This window comes from Perissodus microlepis, chromosome 6, assembly GCF_051167445.1.
Source record: "Perissodus microlepis isolate ML-2025 ecotype Zambia chromosome 6, ASM5116744v1, whole genome shotgun sequence".
Classification (NCBI taxonomy): Eukaryota; Metazoa; Chordata; class Actinopteri; order Cichliformes; family Cichlidae; genus Perissodus; species Perissodus microlepis.
In genome coordinates this window covers 18,903,957-18,921,897 of record NC_140466.1, presented here as the reverse complement: position 1 = coordinate 18,921,897, position 17,941 = coordinate 18,903,957, and the positions used below count along the sequence as shown (strand labels likewise).

Genomic DNA, 17,941 nt, shown 5'->3' with positions numbered 1-17,941 from the left:
TTCCTGTTTCATGTACCCACTCTCACACTATATGCAAACTAACAGGGTCACAACTTGCCCGAACACGCCGCTTCTCCAACCTCAGGAGGAGTTCCTGTTAACAAATACATGTCTGTGTTTTAAGTACGGTGTACAGCGCACGTCCATATACTGGAAACCTTATATTGGTATTCAAAAATGACTGACATGTTTAGACAGGAGGTGGAAGAATCTATACATCCGACACATGTTGGTCTGGAGTGCAACACACTCACACTCACACACACACACAAAGAGAGCTGGCTTCAGACGTGCTGGAAGAATATGAAATGTATTTTAAAGTACAGAGTAGCAATAATCATAGTAAAACAGAACATGTGCAAAGAGAGTCGGGGTAAAAGAAAAATATCTTTACAGTGTAAACCGACAGGTTTGTTGCAATCAGTGAGAACATTGACACGCAGTAACATTCAAACACTCACGTACAGGCACACCAAGCTGCAGCTCGGGCTGAAGAATTCAGTATGTTGCATACAGTAAATGATTTACGAGTGACAGATTGTCTCAACAGCAGAAGTTTTCCTCTTTAAAGTTAGCGTCTTTTGCCGTAATTTTGAGTAGCTCCTCAGTAAATGTGTGGACTTCCCCTCGCTGGAGCGGCACGGCTAAGCTTTCAGATTTTTCCCATCAATGCAGATGAATTGACGTGTGTTTAAAGGTGAAACAACAGGATGTGAAATGAACTGAATTTATTGTGTTGCTTTTCCTGGAAGCTGCTGTAACTTAAATGAAGTTCAAGTTCAAATTGCGCAGGGCCAGGAAAGCCTAGGAAGAATCAAAAATAGTTCACCCCTGATCTCAGAATATGAGCACCATCATCATCATTTAGCCGATGTTATATTTAACCTTTGCATTACAAAACCCCCCAAAGATTTTGCTGCTGTTTATTTCTTCACCCATCCCTTCATCTCACCTCCTTCTTACAATCTCATTTTCTTTGGGAGGAACTTGTGTTTCTTAATTATTGTGATATTTGTAACAGTGCTCTGAATACTGCAGAGTGGAGTCTTTGTTCTACAAGCTTGCTGTACATTTTTTGCTGCATCCAAAAACACAAACAAATTCCATTTATCACACACACACAAACACACGCACACACAGGTGCAAAAGTATTTTAACAGCCGAGGCCCGGCAGTACAGTCAGCGCCATCTTTGGGGATTATTTATGTTTATTTATTAGAGCACAGGAAGAGAGTACTATCCTTCAACCTCAATCCCATTTCTGCCACTATTTCATCTGTCCTCTTATCATCATCATCATCATCATTATTATTATTAAAACATTCCAGAGGCGGCAGGATCGAGGCAGAGACTCATTAATCAACCCTCGCCAGCAGGTGAAGCAGCGAGTCCACAGTCCTGCTATCGTGCTGCTCTCTGCCCTCCAGCTTTGATGCTGCTGTGACTGTCTGTCAGACGGACAGTGAAGGCAGCGCCTGTCCGTCGGGGTTGGCGTTTATCCCGAGGCTGGTGAGGAGGCCCTGGAGGTGTGTGATGGTGTTCAGCAGCTGCTTCTTCTCCTCCTCCAGTGCAGAAACCTGCTCCTTCAGCTGCCCCTCTACCTGGGCCAAAGCCTCCACTCGACTCTCCAGGTTGCACACTCGAGCGTGGGACACCTGGGTGAGAACAGCGAGGGAGCGGTGACCTAATGGAACAAAGAACGGGCAAAGGCAGCTTTTCTTCTTTTGTGCAAGCGTGTGTGTGCGTACCTGCAGCTCCTCGAGCAGGTCGAGGTTCTGCTGTCGCAGGCTCTGATTGGTCCTCTCCAGCTGCGCAGCTCGCTGGTGCTGGTTGAGGGTCGGGGGCGTGTCCAGCAGCTCATCCTGCAACACGTGGTACTCCACCTCATAGGCTTGGAGCTGCTTGGACACATCCATCTCACAAACCTGAAGCAGAGGCATTTAATAACTCTCAGCTGGGTGAACATTTGAACTGCTTGGAAACAGAAGAATCGTGTTTCCATCGTGTCATACCATTATAAAAGAATGTATGTGAGGAGGATATAAAAGGAATATGACCAGGTTAAAAGTGGGTTTAATTGTTATTTTTACTGATTTGATTGATCTAAAACTCTTGCTTTGGCTTTGTACCTATTAAACTGAGTAATAATGGAAACTCAAAGTACTCCACAAGTTTAGCACTGCTGTTTATAACTCGTCTCTCATTATTGCAGCTCGGTCGTTATTCCTAATTGTTCTCACCAAAGACAACACTTGGAGGCAGTAAACAAAAGCAGCCGCACAATCACACAATTCAACAAGACTTCAAACACATTCGGTTTAGAGCTGCTCATTAACTGAGATTTCTCATATATATCTATATATTTAAATTAAAAAAAAAATAGTCTTTTGCTCACGTGTATTCCCTTTATTTCACTGAGGGCACTTTGTGTTTCTCAGCAAAATTACGTTATCATTACTCACAGCAATGGTGGTCAAAACTAGGAACAAAGCCTCGTGTGAAACTGGGGATGTTTACTCTACAATGTCAACACATTACACACACTGAGCAGGCTGCTGTTGTCCAGACCAAAGAATTTTTCACATTTCGGCATTACAAAACAATAAACTGACCTGGAGTCTGCACACATCCAGTATGTTCACTCCCACTTTTCTTTTTTTTTTCTCAGATGAAACTGTGAGTCATAACACATGTAACATATACACAATCCGATATGAAAAAGTGGCACTGGAGGGAAAGTACCGGCAAGTAAGCAGTTTGCCATCTCATAGAAATTATAAGATAAGCGCGTACCTTCTAAAGTATAGCTTACCATGAGTTATTAGCTCGGTGCCATCTGTGATAGCTGACAGCCAAATTACCGCGCACCTTAATGGTTAACATTTTCTCATGGCAACCATAAATTACACTAAAAAGTGAAACCTGACCAAGACTATGAGATTTTACCCACTCGAGTCGATCAGGGTGAGAGGCCCATCTTACTGACGTGGTATTTTTCCAAATGGTGACGCACGAGGTAAAATTTACATAACTTCACACACACTCCACCCATCAGCTGCTCTCATCACTGTTGTAAAGGCAGGGTGTGGCTCGCCCTGATAGCCTCTGTCACTCAAGCAGGATATCATTCTCCTTTGTCTCATTGTGAAGCCATTAAATTGTCTCCTTTAACTGTTGCGAGTTGTAAAACCAGATCTCAAAATGAAACACATCTGTTCCGTGAACTTAGTAAAAATGTTTTAATAGTTTCGTGAGCTCATTTAGAGCAACAACAACAACAGACAAGAAAAGAACGTCCAGTTTTACAACAGCTAATCTGATGAGCTCGGTGCTGGTTATCGTGTGAATGATGTCTGGTATGAGTGTGAGTAAAGGCACAAAGTCGCCAAAATAAACTGCAGGAGGACCACCAGGAAATTTTTTATAACAAACCTCACAGCTGAACGTGGAGGACATTTCAAAGACAAACAAAGGCAAACTGGCTAAAGCTAAAGCTATCCAGAGCTCAGAGCCAGCCATAAGCCAGCAGCCTCGGTATGAGCAACGGATCAAAGATGTTACGAGGAGAATTATGGAGATAAATGAAAACGTTTTTTCAATTATATAAATCTTCTCCACCTCTTCAATCCAAAGTTTAGATCTTAGAAAGAAAACTGAAAGCTGCAAAAATCTGTAGCCTTAGGTCACACAGGAAGTAACAGGCATTCCTCTGTTTTCACATACGAAGTTCAGATCATTTTAAACAGAATGTTTATGTTATAAAGGCATCAAAATTGTGCAAAAGATCAGTATTTTTGTCACACCGGTTGTTGTAGAATCAGCGTTTCTGCATTTTCAACTAGAGCAGGGCGATATGACCAAAATATTTATCACGATATACATTTGAAAATTTGCGATAACGATATAACTGACGATATAATTGACACTAGACAAAATACTTTACAACTCCTCAACTTTATTAGTTGAAAAAAAACAAAACAAAAAAAAAACCATCAATGTATTGTCACTTAAACAAGCAGCTGTTTTTTTATGTGCATTAAAGTTATATAAAAAATTAACAGTGCAAATGCAAAATCCTTGCTGACAGTTTAACCAAAAGGCATTTCCAGTGGAAATTGGCCAACATATCCTCAGCATAACCATGTATAATATCCACAAAACTTAAAAAGAGGTTATACACACACACAACATATTATGTTGAAGCACAGTGCGTATCACTCCGCGAGGCTCCTGCCTACGATAGCCGTAATGCTCTGACAATCCATCAAGCTGTGCGGGTTCGTAGCTTAGCAAAGTCATACTGAAACATTTGACAGATTTTCAAGCGCCGTGTACGACATAAAATCGTTTCCAGGTCAGTAAACACATCCAGAATTCATACATAAGGCACACGGGATTATAAGGGGCACTGTTGATTTTTAGAAAAATCAAAGGATTGATTTTAAGTGTGCCATATTTTCCAAACAACACGGTAATAACGACGGCCCGCTAGCATGCGCTACCAAAAATAGTGCTTTGTTGTGTATCTGACGGACGAAAGCTAAACCAGTTCCACACCACTGAAGTTGCAGCATTTTTACAAACCAATTCTGGTTCATCTGTTTCATTCAACGATCCGCTTTCGCTCTTCTCATTCTGCGTCGCCGCCATGTGCGTATGAAAACAAAGGCACTGCGCATGCGCGTTTTACCCATATTCTATCGCAATATTTCATTTTCTTATCGTTGCCCAACATTACACCGGTATTACCGTGAACGGTATGACATAGCCCAGCCCTACTTTCAACCATAGAAAAGACCAAATATCAAGAGTCTGATAGAAAACACTGGAAAAAAAAAAAAGAAGTTACTTTTTACCGCTGACTAACATTTATCTAGAATAGTTATGCATCACTCGCTCTTTAAAATGAAAGTACACACGTACATTGTGAACAGATATTTCTTTAGGAATTCACAGAGAAAGTCTTTCTCACTGTCCTACATCCAACTAGTTGTTAGTTTTGTTTCAAACATCCAGACCAATTGTTCAGCAATGACTCAATTATCTCAATAGGACGATGGCTCATAACCTTTCTATAACTCCCAAAACTCAATACATAAGATCACACTGATAAAAAAAAAAAAAAATAGATTTCTGTACTCCAGTGTTAAAATGAGTAGTTACACATTACTAAACAACTTTGTCTCCTTGTCTAACCTGGTTGATGGTTTTCTCCATCTGTACGAGGCCCAGGTTGGGTAGCATGGTCTTGATGAAATCCACAATAGACTCCAAGCTGTCGTGCTGCAGGATCAGAGGCTTGTGGCTCCCCAGCAGGCTTAAGGCCACCTTGAAGATGACCTCTGACCCCTGCAGGAACAACATATCTGACAGAGGACAAAAAGGAAGGACAAGTTACAGAGGCAAGCGGGGAAAAAACCCAGAAAACAAAGGGAAAGGAGGCTAAAAAAGGCTCTAGCGTGACGGCACTCTTAAATTACATATTGTAAAAATCAATACTGACATGTGCTGACAGCAGAGCTTACCCTGTTTAATGGCAACTTAAAGACTCATTAATGGGAAGAATGATTTGACGTCAGCAGAAAACGTTTAAGCAAACATAAATGTAGGCCATTGTGAATCTGCAGAGCCAGAGAGCATTTGTGTGTGTATACTGTGAATACATCAGGGTGTGGTAAGGGTTAGGCAGGATTGCATGAGATCATACAGAAGATTAAGGAATGGCAGCAGAGGTGTGGGCCCCACAGATGATATCAAAGACCTGACAGTGCAAATGTGATGGCCGCTAAGCGCAACACACGCACGCTCGTGCACACACAAATGAAGTGTTATGCTCAGATGAGCACAAGGAGCCAGTGAGTCTGGTTCAGTGACTGAGTACTATGTAAGAAATTAGGCGTGAAAACAAAAGTGTGGAAGGAATGAGGTAGAGAGAAAGGCAACTGCAGAGAACATATACCCTCTGTGGGCATGATGGCATGTACACAAATGAGGAAAAGGTCACTTAACAGATAAACAGTAACTGTAACTGACTTATAAGAGTCTCAGTGTGCACATGACTCAACTGAATCCTTTACTTTGCCTGAAGTCCCTCCCCATCTCCTTCACCAAACTTTTAGGATTATAGTACTACTTATCTTCAATCAGTTACTAAAATTTCATTTAGCTCTGACAATTTCCTTTCAGCATTTTGGGTTCAAGATCTAATTAGACGAGATACCTAGGGAGTAGAGATAACTAAACATCACTGTAAACGCCCCATCATCCTTTTTCCTGTCATGCGTCAATACTGCTGTGCTTCTATCAGGAAGAAGAAACAAGGCGGCAACCCACCAAATCCACTGTGCAGAAATAGAAAGCCTTCAAAGCTTACCAAAAACTCTGGCCACAAACCCGAGGGGAAAGTGTGAGGCGAAGACCGTGAGGAACCAGGGGGTGGCATATAAGCTGGGCCCGATCTCCTGCTGCTCCAGGTGGCTGTAAAGATCCCTGTGATAGTCATGAAGCAGCCGCGACAGCTGGTACATCTGGATCTGAGAGGAGCAACAGCACTTCGTTTTAAAGGTGTAACATGACTTTGTATGAGGGGCTTTTATTACTTCACACATGCTTTAAAAGCTGGATCTGTTGTACATGAACATTTGTAGGATTTTAATAGAGAGTATTCAGGAAGACAAACGTCTTGGTAAAAAATGGAAAGATTTTTTTTCCCTTAAGTTTACGACGCAAACACAAGTTTAAGAATGGACCAATAACACGACACCTTATTATGAGATCACCTCCTTGGAGGGTAAAATGAGGGCTTCCTGTGCGGAATGACAATTATTTTTTTTAAGCAATTTTTCACTTATCATTAATGAGCCATTCAGTTCATTCACAATAGCAAAGTATAGAGTATTGCACTAAATGTGAATACTTTCCTAACTCCCTCATACAAAGTGTTGCGGTGAGGTCATATCAATTTGTCTTTCTACAGAGCAACTCCAACGTTATCTGTGGTAGATCACATCCACACCAAGTTTACTGAAGGTGCCTCATTTAAAGTGGTATAAGAAATTATTTTGATTAGATTAATGTTAAACTGGAATGCTGACAACAGTGACTCTTAAACTAGTAAGGGTACACTATGGGAAATGGCCTTTTTACCAGTACTGGATTATGCAGATGTCATTTAAGTGTATGCTGCTGCCTCACTGTGTATTATCGTCACTTAACACTCGAAGAGAACAACACAGTTTATTTTTAAAACCATCTTTAATAAAATTTCACGTTATTTATGATCGGGGTTAGCCATATGAGTGTTTGTACACAAGGATGGGAAAAACTTTTAAGCACCTCACAGAACTTTCAGGTTAGGCCTCAGCCACAAAGGCCAGTTGTTGACTGCTTGGCAACCACTATTCCTGGATGAAAATGAGTATGCAACCAGTTACATGAGGTTCCTTGCAATTACTATGAAATCAGTCACACAGACCTAGAACATAGTGATCCTGTGGCCACCACGGACCACAAGGGAAAAATGTGTCTACCTCAACCAGCTGGTGAGTAGCTGCTGGTTGCTGCTGAGTGAAATTGGTCACAAAGAGCCACATGGTGCTGCCGTAAAAGCTTGTAATCACTTTGATTAACAGCAGATTTGGCACAGTTTGTGTGGAAGAACCAGACTCGCCAGGAATTCTTTCAGCTGCTCCCCTCTTGGGGGTCACCACAGCAGACAACCTGCCTCATCCCGTCCCTAGCATCCTCCTCATATTTGCTTTGACAATATAGAATTTCTCGTTTTGACCTCAAAAATCACAAAATGATTGATGAGTTATTATCTCGTTTTGTTCACTTTCATTCTAGCGGCAAAGTAAGATGAGGGATTCTTCACAAAAGGTGTGTATAACGTTCACAAAGTGGAACGCTGTCAAGGACCTTTTGAATTTATTGATTAAGGATCACAAGCACCAAGATCGTAACAGCACTTCGTTCATATTCATAGTTTGAAGCTTGAGAAAAAGCAACAGTCCTGTGCAATATTATTGTGGCGTATGCCGCATGCTGGACTGGTGTTTTACCTTCCAGGACTCCCTGGACTAGCTCACAAGCTTGTTACGTGACCTGTGCTTGAATTCAGGAACAAAACACATGATGTTTAGCACGATAATAAGGTTGTTTAGCATTTAACCATAGTATGTAGCTCTTTTGGTTGTAGTTCTATCAAAAGATGAAATTCAATCCCACACTGGAATTCAAAACCAATGACGTAGTTATCTGTAACACGAGCACTATTTACCAACTGTGTGGCGAGTACTAATGCAACTAAATTCCAATGCCAAGCACTAAGACCATGTCTCAACCTCACCAGCGCTCTAGAGGCCATTAATTCACTGTTTTTGTTTGAAAACGAAAACGTAAGCAGACGTGTCATCTAAAAACAAAAAAAGGAGAATAAGAAGCATCAAATTCCAGAAAATGTGAGTTAGTGACATTACTCAACTATGTAACCTCTGGAACTGGAGGGCTTTGCTCATGTGATTCAAGTATTTAAGAAAGGGAAACATAATGTAGATTAAGTTGTTTGGGGACACTGACAAGAGAATATTGTGTGGGTGAACACTGTACCTGCAGGATAATCATGTCAGGCCTGTACTGTTTGCGGAGCCCAGCATCGTACATTAGAAATTTGAGCATGTTGAAGGCGTCTTCTTCCCCCATGTGTAAAAGCAGCACTCCAGCGATGAAGGACAGGCCCTGGCAGTATCCCACCTACAAAAACGACAACCACAAACTTGATGCCGACAACACAGGGGAGGGAAAATCTCTCAAGTCTAAAAGATAGGTAACAGCTGGCTTTTTTTTCTTCCTTTTTTCCACTGAATATCAAAAGAAACATGCAGAATGAAAGAGGAGAAAGGCAGAAATAAAGCAAAAACAGAATTCAATGATACCTCAGGGTCAAGCAGTGAGTAGGCTTTCAGGATATTATAGAGAGACAGCTGTCCTGCCCCCAGCTGGGCTTGGAAATATGGATGTGTGGGAAAAGTACGACCTGGAAGAGAAGAGCGGAGCGGCATATTATCTCTCAGCAACGTCCGCATTTTGCATTAAATATCATTTCAAACTAAGCATCTATCTGATGCACCAGATACGCAGTCGAAAACAACACTGACACAGCTTTAGAAGTGTAACATTTTCTTCTCGTGGTTTATTTTAATTCGCTCTATTCTATTCATCAGCATCTGGGTGTGTCCATGTTTTTGAACAAAGCATATACACTACTGAACTTCGCTGTGGACGCAGAACTTCTCACTTTGCTGTTGACGTTAAAAAGGAGCTCAGTGCAGCTGCGTGCATGTACTCTTATGGAGCAAACTTACAAACAGGTTCTTGAGAAGCGCACAGATGAATGCAGCTTTTTAAAGAGAACCGATCTCCATGCTTCAGAGGCTTAACGTGCATTAGTGGATTGGACGTGTATGTTTCAAAAATGACAATAAGGAATGTACTCCATTTAAAAACAAAACAAAAAAGCACTCTAAGGAAGGACAGACTAGTAATTGGCAGGTGTGTGTCAGGGGACTGAGGACTTGATTTACAGTTAGTGATGTGAGGTTTTAGAGAACAGAATGAAAACCGTGTGAGTGTATATTAAAGGAATGTGCGTGGGGGATTTAAGCTGGTGAACATAATGTTGTGACTCCCTCCCCTGCCTGGAGGAAAGTGTGTCTATTCTGCTACATAAAAGGTGTGGGAATGCGATGTGTTACACACCTACATCCTAACCAAAAAATAAATAAATTCCTCTTTTGCTTGTTTATGAGAAGGAAATAGCCTTGAGCTGCCATAAATCTTCTACCTGCATTCTTTTTCTTTGTAGCTCCAGTGTGACAAACACTGTGTGTTTATCACACTGCATATAACACCTTTATATTAGACCATGTATGCAAACCGCCAGTTTGTATGTGTACGCTGTTACAGCTGTCCCTGCCCTATTAGATGTAGAGTAAATAACATGAAAAACACAGGGTCAAAAGCAAAAACTGAGGGAGGGGAAGCACTACAGGGACAGATCTGTGGGTGGATGTGTCTATGTATATATGTGGGTGTTATATGGGTGGGGTGTAGGTAGTGAGTGTATGTGGGTTTTTGGGTGGGAGGTGTTGGGAGCATTTAAGGGAGAAAGTGTTAAAATGAGGTTTGACAAATACAAAAGAATATATGCAGTTTGTGTGGCGTTTGCTATGTACGTTTGACTTCTTGGTATCGCGCAGAAGGAAATTGACATTTTTCACAGTACTTGTCAAAGAATGACCATAAACCAGTGGGAACAATGAGGTGTTTGGCTATGTGAATTTATAAACGTCACACACGTCACACAAAGAGACTGACAAATTGATTATTTAAAAGCAACAGTTCTACTAAAATCTTATGTTTTCCTTTCCTTTATGCACTGTAGCTACAAAGTAGTGATTATGCTTGGTATGCATGCTGACTGAAGCCCCAAACAAAAGGATTAGAGAGGCTCCTGTGCTCACAATCAGCTGTTGCACCTATATTAAAGGTTATAGATGTACAGGGTATGACGACAAAGAATCAGAAACTTTACTTTCTAAGTAAATATGGCTCTTAAACCATTAAAGGCATTGTCCTTATAGCCTTTCAGCTTGCTCCTGTTATGTTTGGCTCACTCTTCGAAAGTCTCATTCTGAACACCTGAAGGGGCAAATCTGTGATACACACTTTTGACAGTTTGTGCTGCACGTTCAACCTGAGACGCCTCTGGGTCATTCCAGTAGAACTCGACACTGACTGTCTAAACACAAAAACACAAACGATGCTCCTGATTGGGCTTCAATGTTAAAGGATCAGTCCAAGGTCATGAGGAAACTGCCAGTGTGAATCTGCAAGTGGTCTAAGTGTGACTGTCAGGGAGTCATCCAAACGTAGCAGAAGGGCATAAATAAGAACAGAAAAAAAGGCAATGGAGATAACAATCAAGTTTAGCTCAAGAGGTTTTTTTTTGTTTTTAAATTACAGGTTCTTCAACAGGCAGCCTGCAGGCCAACGATCACCAGTGGAAATCAGGGGTTTAAATGGGATTAATAATGTGTTGGCAGTGTTTGTGGCATACATAGCATTTAGAGAAAATATATTATTTAAAGAAACAACCAACTTACATTTAGCTGTAAAAGAACGTGTGTAGGCATTTTATGCATACAACGGCTGCAATTAGACTAAAGTTATTAGACTTAACTGATGACATAAAATGTGTTTATTTATTTACTGTTTTGAATTAGACTGTGATTTGTAAAATATACACATTGTTAAAAATCACTTTTGTGACACTGACGACATGGGAAAGCGAATGTACCAGGCACATTTAGATAACCCACACGCAGTTTAACCCTGCATGTTAACCGTGGATGCATTACCCAGGTCGATGAGGATGGCATGTTGCTGTGAGGTGAGTTGTTTCAGCAGCTCTTTGTATGGAGTGTGATTAGAAGGGGGCCGGGAAGGGACTGTCTGTGTGAGCCGGTACTGTTCGGCGAGAAACTTCCAGATCTCTCCTCTGTGCTGCCTTGGGACACCTGCCAGACAATGATAAAGGAAGGAGAGGGTGATGAGGACAAACGTGGGACAGAACGCTACCATGTTGAGTGAAACGTGTCAGCCATGTCCAAAGGGATTTCTACCCTTCTTGAGTTATTAACTATTTGTACATGCCTGTAGAACTTAGTAACATAAGTTGTCTCCATCATAACTTTAATCTACTAATATCTCGAGCATCGTTCAATCACTGTTTGCCCGCTTCTTGCATGTAAAATTTACTCTCAGCTTCCTCTCAGATGGATTATCCAGCTTGTATCCCTAATTCACCAGGTTCTCAGACTGCTATTTGTTGTATGGTGACCTTTCTGTGTGTAAATACGTGTGTTGGACTCGTTGTTCGAGGCCATGTGCACAGTAGATAACCTTCCTGTCCACGGTGCAGAACATGCTGATACTAGAAAATGGACAGAACAAAAAGGCCTGATGATTAGAGACACGCACCAGAGATAAAAATGTCAAAGGGAATAGACACCGAGTTCACTGTGCGCAAAAACAGTGAGTAAAATGCCTCATGGAATGCAGTCACCTTGCTTTTGCCACATTTTAAAAAACAGTTATGAAGATAAGTTACAGTTTTTGGAGCTTTGTGCGTTAAGGTTTGGTCAATATTTGCAAATCTCTGCTGATTTTAAGAAGAATAAACATTTACAGGAGGAACTGATATAGAGTATGTGTTTGTGGAGCCAAGTATGTACCTTGTGCAACTGCAGTATGTATGGTCTCGGCGTCAAATTTGACCTTTGCCCTCCCAGGAGTTCCTAGCATTTTCTCCCACACCAGCGTGACCTCCTTCAGACACGGAGTGATTTCTTCATAATCCAACTTTAGGCGCTTGTTCTGCAGATCGTTCTCTGATGCTACAAACACAAACACACAAACAACGCATGTGAGAAAAAGCAACAACACTGTGCGTTTGCTGGTGAAGCTGAGGTGTTAGGACTCGGTTTCTGAGAACTATTTGAGCTCATCATCTCATCATTATGTGCGCTGCTCAAAACTCTCGAAATTATGCGCTATCGATTTCAGTTTGGTTTTGCGTATTAAAATGAGCCTCACATAGCACCCGTGAACTTTCATAAATTACTAATCCTGACTTTTGTTCGCTCTTTGTTGTGGCAAAGTGATGAGCAGAAACATGCAGCTGCACTGCATTAATACACTTCTCTGCAAAGGTCAGAAGATACAGGTGATAGTGAGTGAAAAAAAGAAAAGTTACTTGATGACTCTTCAGGTTCTTTAAGGAAAGTGTCCCATTTACATGGCATTCAGAGTGCAATTTACTCTACTGTGGTTAACCATGCTGATTATAGAAACTTTACTGTCACTAGATCTGCTTCTATGGGTGTTTTCTTTGCAACCCCTTCAAAGGAACATAAGACCACAGCTGTCTGTCTGACCCTCTGCAACATCCTGTAGCTGGAATTCTCAATAGATCCCTTCAGTTAGTACAGAAAGTGTTGCTCTAAGCTATGAAAGACACAGCTCTTGTTTACAACCCACAGTCAAAAAATACCCCGAGGATGCCTTAATTTTCACATGGAGACACACATCTTCTAATTACCAATAACTGGAGATGTACATAACTGCAACATCCCCTTGATTTATGAAACTTTTTTGTTTGTTTTTTTTGGTTCGACGTAAAGGAAAACCTCCCACTGGACTTTCAGGCTAGTACAGTTTACAAACCAAACAGAAAAACACAAACTGAATTCCGTTGCAACATGTTGACACCAGTGATCAAAGAAGGTGAGGGCACACCCAGCACCCCTCATCTGTTCCTCTCTCTATGACAACACCCTTCCTCTCTCCCTCCCCAAATCTCTTAGCCTAAAACCCATGTCTTCTCTCTTTTTTCTTCTCAGTCAATCCCATGTCTGTATAGTCCCCCCCCCCTCCTCCCTCTTCCCCTGTGGACGCCCCCACCCTTTCCGTTCAAATCTGGTGTCCACCCAGTGACCAGCTGCAGCTTGGCTGCGCTCAGGAGTGTGATATCATCATTACAGGAGGACAGAGACAGAGACAGGAGGCCAACCATCGCAGCCGGCACTGCAAAGGATTCTAGGAAAATAAGGTGTAAGAGGAAAAAAAGGCTGAATGAATATTTAAAAAAAGAAAAAGACTAGCAGCACAATTTTATTAAACAAACTAAGAAATGTAATTTTAGGGCTGCTTTGAACTCACAAAATAAATGGTCTAAGGAAAAAAAGCTGTATGAATACCTTTTATGGGACATAAATCAGAAATGTAGAGGAATGACCTGGAAGGCATAATCTAGATTAATGGGAAAAAACTTGGACGGAGCAGATAGCTGACACACCCATAGTAAGAATAGATGCTGAGGCTGTGGCTATGCCGTCCGTCTTATCATCTGTTCAGAGCAAGCAGTGTCTCGTCACTCAGGAGCGGCACACTCCTTCTCTTTCCTCTGTCTAGCCTTCTCCTTGTCTCCTACTTTCTTTTCTTTCTCTTTCACTGCCGCCGGAAAACTCCACCCTTGATAAAACACAACAGGATAGGATAACCCACCCTGGAGCTGACAAAGATACGCACACATGGATGGACGTGCACGCGCGTGTTTTCATAGTTGACCCACAAACCAGACGGCAGTGAGAGAGATAAACTCATAGAATGGAGGATACGGAGTCGGGCTCCACCCTGACAAATAACAGACAGAAAGGTGGAGTGCACGCTGTGGGAGACTAAAACACAATAAAGCTACAGAGCGCCAAGAAAGCCGCCACACGCTGGCAATGTTTGGATTGGTGTGTGTGTGTGTGTGTGTGTGTGTAGTGCGATCAGAGTGTTTGCGTGAGGCAGAATTGTGAGGCTGTGGTCCCAACTGTATTTTCTTTTTCTTACATCAATATTGACCTTCATTCGTTAATCTAGCACCATGTGCTTGTCAATTTATGGTTCATAAATAGAGGCAGAGGGATGACACATGGCTAGATGGGTGTAGATATGAGCCAAATGGGTCAGGAAAAAGGTGGTGCACTTGGCACACCCTTAGATGTGCCTACCAGGAAGCACTTTTGGGCGCGCGCATGCGCGCGTGCACACACACACACACACACACACACACACACGCAATAATGTGTTATATAACTTGATCATTTGTGGTTTGTGTTTTTAAATAAAGAAAAGTAGGTGTATACTCAATTTGCAAAGCTTTACGAGCATACATTTGAAAAGGCGTGTTGCCAGTGTCTTAAACAAAGACTCGCCCTACTTTTTAGCTTCCAGAGAAACCAACTCATCGTGTAGTCAATGACTACCGATGAGCCAAGTGAAACAAACAGTACCTGCATGTTATCATGTAGAAGGAGCGAATTCAGACAGAGCTGCAGTAATATTTAATACACCTCAAAAATTTTAGAGTTAAGGGCTAATAAAGCACACTTTTTCACAGCAATAAAGCACCATTTGGCTCATCCAGTTTTTCTAATTTGTGTGCATTTCATTTTGATGTGTACATCTCAAATTCAGGCAAACATTGAAGTTTTTTCTCCACCTCAACAGGATGCTTGAGTAGCTGCTGCGTAGATTACGAGCTGAACACCACAACACTGTGAAATGTGATGGCAAAGTTCGATTATATGTCTCACCGTAGAGAAGTTTATTTTAACTTCTCTGTTTAGGGTTATTTTTTAAGAGTTGTTACTTGTAAATATGAATAAATCTCAAAAGTCAATGTGGGCTCATTGTGTGTATCTGTTTTTAAAAAAAAATTCCTTTATTCATCCAGCTCACCTTGTAGCTTCTGGTTCTCTCTCTCCATCCTCTGCAGGAGAATCTGCTGCAGGATGGCCTTCTTCCAGAGATCCCTCAGCTCCTCTTTGGTTCTCTTCGTCTTCTCCTCAGGCACCGGTCTCATCGCCGAGTCCCCAGATCCTCCACCCACGATCTGGGCCACAACCTGACAGGCATCAGACCCATCTTAAAGACATTTAAAAGATTATCATATTAGTTTACATTAGATTATGTTGCACAAGATGTTTACTGTAGCAAATGTAAAAAAAGATCTTAATTTAGATTGAGAAATGTATCTTTAAAAACAGTTTTTTTGAGCAAAAAAAGCAATAAACACTCAAACCAAGTCATTTCAATTTAAAATGAAACAATCACAAATATCTTCTGGAGTTAGAAGCTTATTAATAAAAACATTTATGAGCAGCACATTCACATTCTTTCATCTGGACTAGCAGATAACACGCCGTTTAAGAACTGCGGGCCTTCCGATTAGATTCAGACCCACAGTTCTGGGTTTGTGTGTTAGATGTGTTGTGATTCTTTCACCATTAGCAATGACAATAAGCAAGAAATTTACATTTCATTTACACTTCATTTACATTTGTTCAACACTTCACTTTGTTTACAGGTATGAACAAAACTTTTGTTCATACCTGACGGAGGCGAGTGTCAACTTCTTCTTACTTTCAAACATGTTGGTATAAAAAGGAACAAAATCATCGTCTCTAAAAAATTCAAGTAGCCTTCCAGACCCCTCTCTCTCTCTTCTTTCTCTCTCTTTCGGTGAACCTCACGGACACTCATGCAAAACAACAAGAAAATGCTAAACATAGATATATTTGACACAGTTGGGTGCAACACACAGACAGTAAAAAAAAAAAAAAAAAAAAAAAGTGTTTGTGTGACTCCACCTCAAAGTACAGGGTGGATCCCAAACCTCAAAATACCCTGTGTTGTTTAGAGGAACGACATACCAACTATCCAGATCGCACTTCTCTTTCAGTTCACGGGAATATCACGATTGAGCCTGATCACTAAAATACACACGCACACACATACCTTAGCCTAATTTAGGTATGTAAATCTGAGTCTTGTCAAAGACTCTTCTGAGGAAAAACAAAAATATGTAAAGGTCATCCTTTCAATACTACAAAAAACACTCACGCACATCACAATAGCGGGCTTTGTGTAAAACGAGTCTTATATTTGTGGAGTGATCATCTGTTTCTAAGACATGCTGAAACCAGCCGAGTCACCACACAAATTTATGGCTCTTCAGTTATAAAAGAGGTGAAGACAAAGCAAACTTATGGCTGACACACACAGAAAGACACTAAGACACACACACACACACACACACACACACACACACACACACACACACACACACACACACACACACACACACACACACACACACAAAACTCTCTTAACAGATTCATGTTTTTACTAGAGAGAGACAACTGCTGCAGTTTCAGCAGAAGACTGGTGACAATTTGTCTTTAGGTGAAAAAATGTCAAACTTTCAAACTGCAATACTTGATGACATTAATTCCCCGCCTACTTACCCCAACTAACACTATAGTACTGCATATTCCTCATAATAACATAAAAACTAACACACACACACACACACACACTCTGGCACAAAGTGGCACAATCCACTCCCTGTGCAAACAACCTGGTCAGAACCAGGTTGCAGTGCGCGCGCACACACACACACACACACACACACACACACACCATGCAAAGTGGGTCAACAAGGCTGGCGCTTTCCTCTGGCGCTGTCTATGTATGGACTGTCAACATGACCTTGAGACACACTGCCACTTCCAGCAAAACACACACACACCACGCCCATGACCTCATGCATCTACGCACACACATAACTACACACCCAACAAGTTTAGCACTGCATTCAGCCAGCACAAAGCCCATCACATTGACTTGTTAAAAAAAAAAAAAGCCCTGTTTTTCCCTTCACTTGCTTGCAGTTGAGCGTCAAAGTAAACTTTGGCTGCACATTTCATTAACTGAAACATTTAACATGCTTCAATTACAGGGCAAATTCATGCAGGAAGACAGACTTCACCAGTCTCTGCACATTCTGTGTTAAAGTGAAGAAAACAACCACATTAGTCCAACATACCAATCTGATTTTATGAAATACAATATCCACCCAACAGACTCCAGTTGGGTGTGTGCATGAGTCAACATAATAATAGGAAAACTACATAATGTTACTTACTCCTGAGAAGAATACCACCTTTGTGAGGATTTAAATATTGCTGAAAGTGCACCAGGGAGGTATTATTTAACTGTATGGAAATCTTTGTAGCTGTAATGTGCCGTTAAAGCCACAAAGCGTAACATTGGGAAATGTGATCTTTGGCACCCCCCAGTGGTTAGATCTTGAGGGCCTCTTAGTTAACATTTTAATAATTTGTCTAGACAAAACCACCAACAGGCATTCTAGTTAACAACACATTATGTGCTGCACATACATGTCCAAACAACATGGGAGTGTAGGACACCGCTAGTGGAAACTAGTGAAACTAGTTATTCTCAATGAGTTTTTGAAAAGCAGCAATTT

At 41.3% G+C, this 17,941-nt stretch overlaps 1 protein-coding gene across 1 annotated transcript in view; it reads right to left on the bottom strand.

The window, feature by feature from the left end:
- Positions 1-294: 294 nt before the first annotated feature.
- The window catches only part of tbc1d1 (TBC1 (tre-2/USP6, BUB2, cdc16) domain family, member 1), a 54,853-nt gene continuing 37,206 nt past the window's right edge, over positions 295-17,941 (bottom strand). The window contains exons 15-23 of the mRNA XM_084931289.1: positions 15,349-15,534; positions 12,294-12,455; positions 11,418-11,576; positions 8,934-9,034; positions 8,608-8,751; positions 6,374-6,533; positions 5,197-5,366; positions 1,749-1,925; positions 295-1,655 (exon numbers count right to left, since the gene is read on the bottom strand). Of these exons, the coding sequence (XP_084787415.1) occupies positions 1,452-1,655; positions 1,749-1,925; positions 5,197-5,366; positions 6,374-6,533; positions 8,608-8,751; positions 8,934-9,034; positions 11,418-11,576; positions 12,294-12,455; positions 15,349-15,534 (1,463 nt within the window). The 3' untranslated portion in view covers positions 295-1,451. The remainder of the gene's footprint in view (positions 1,656-1,748; positions 1,926-5,196; positions 5,367-6,373; positions 6,534-8,607; positions 8,752-8,933; positions 9,035-11,417; positions 11,577-12,293; positions 12,456-15,348; positions 15,535-17,941) is intronic.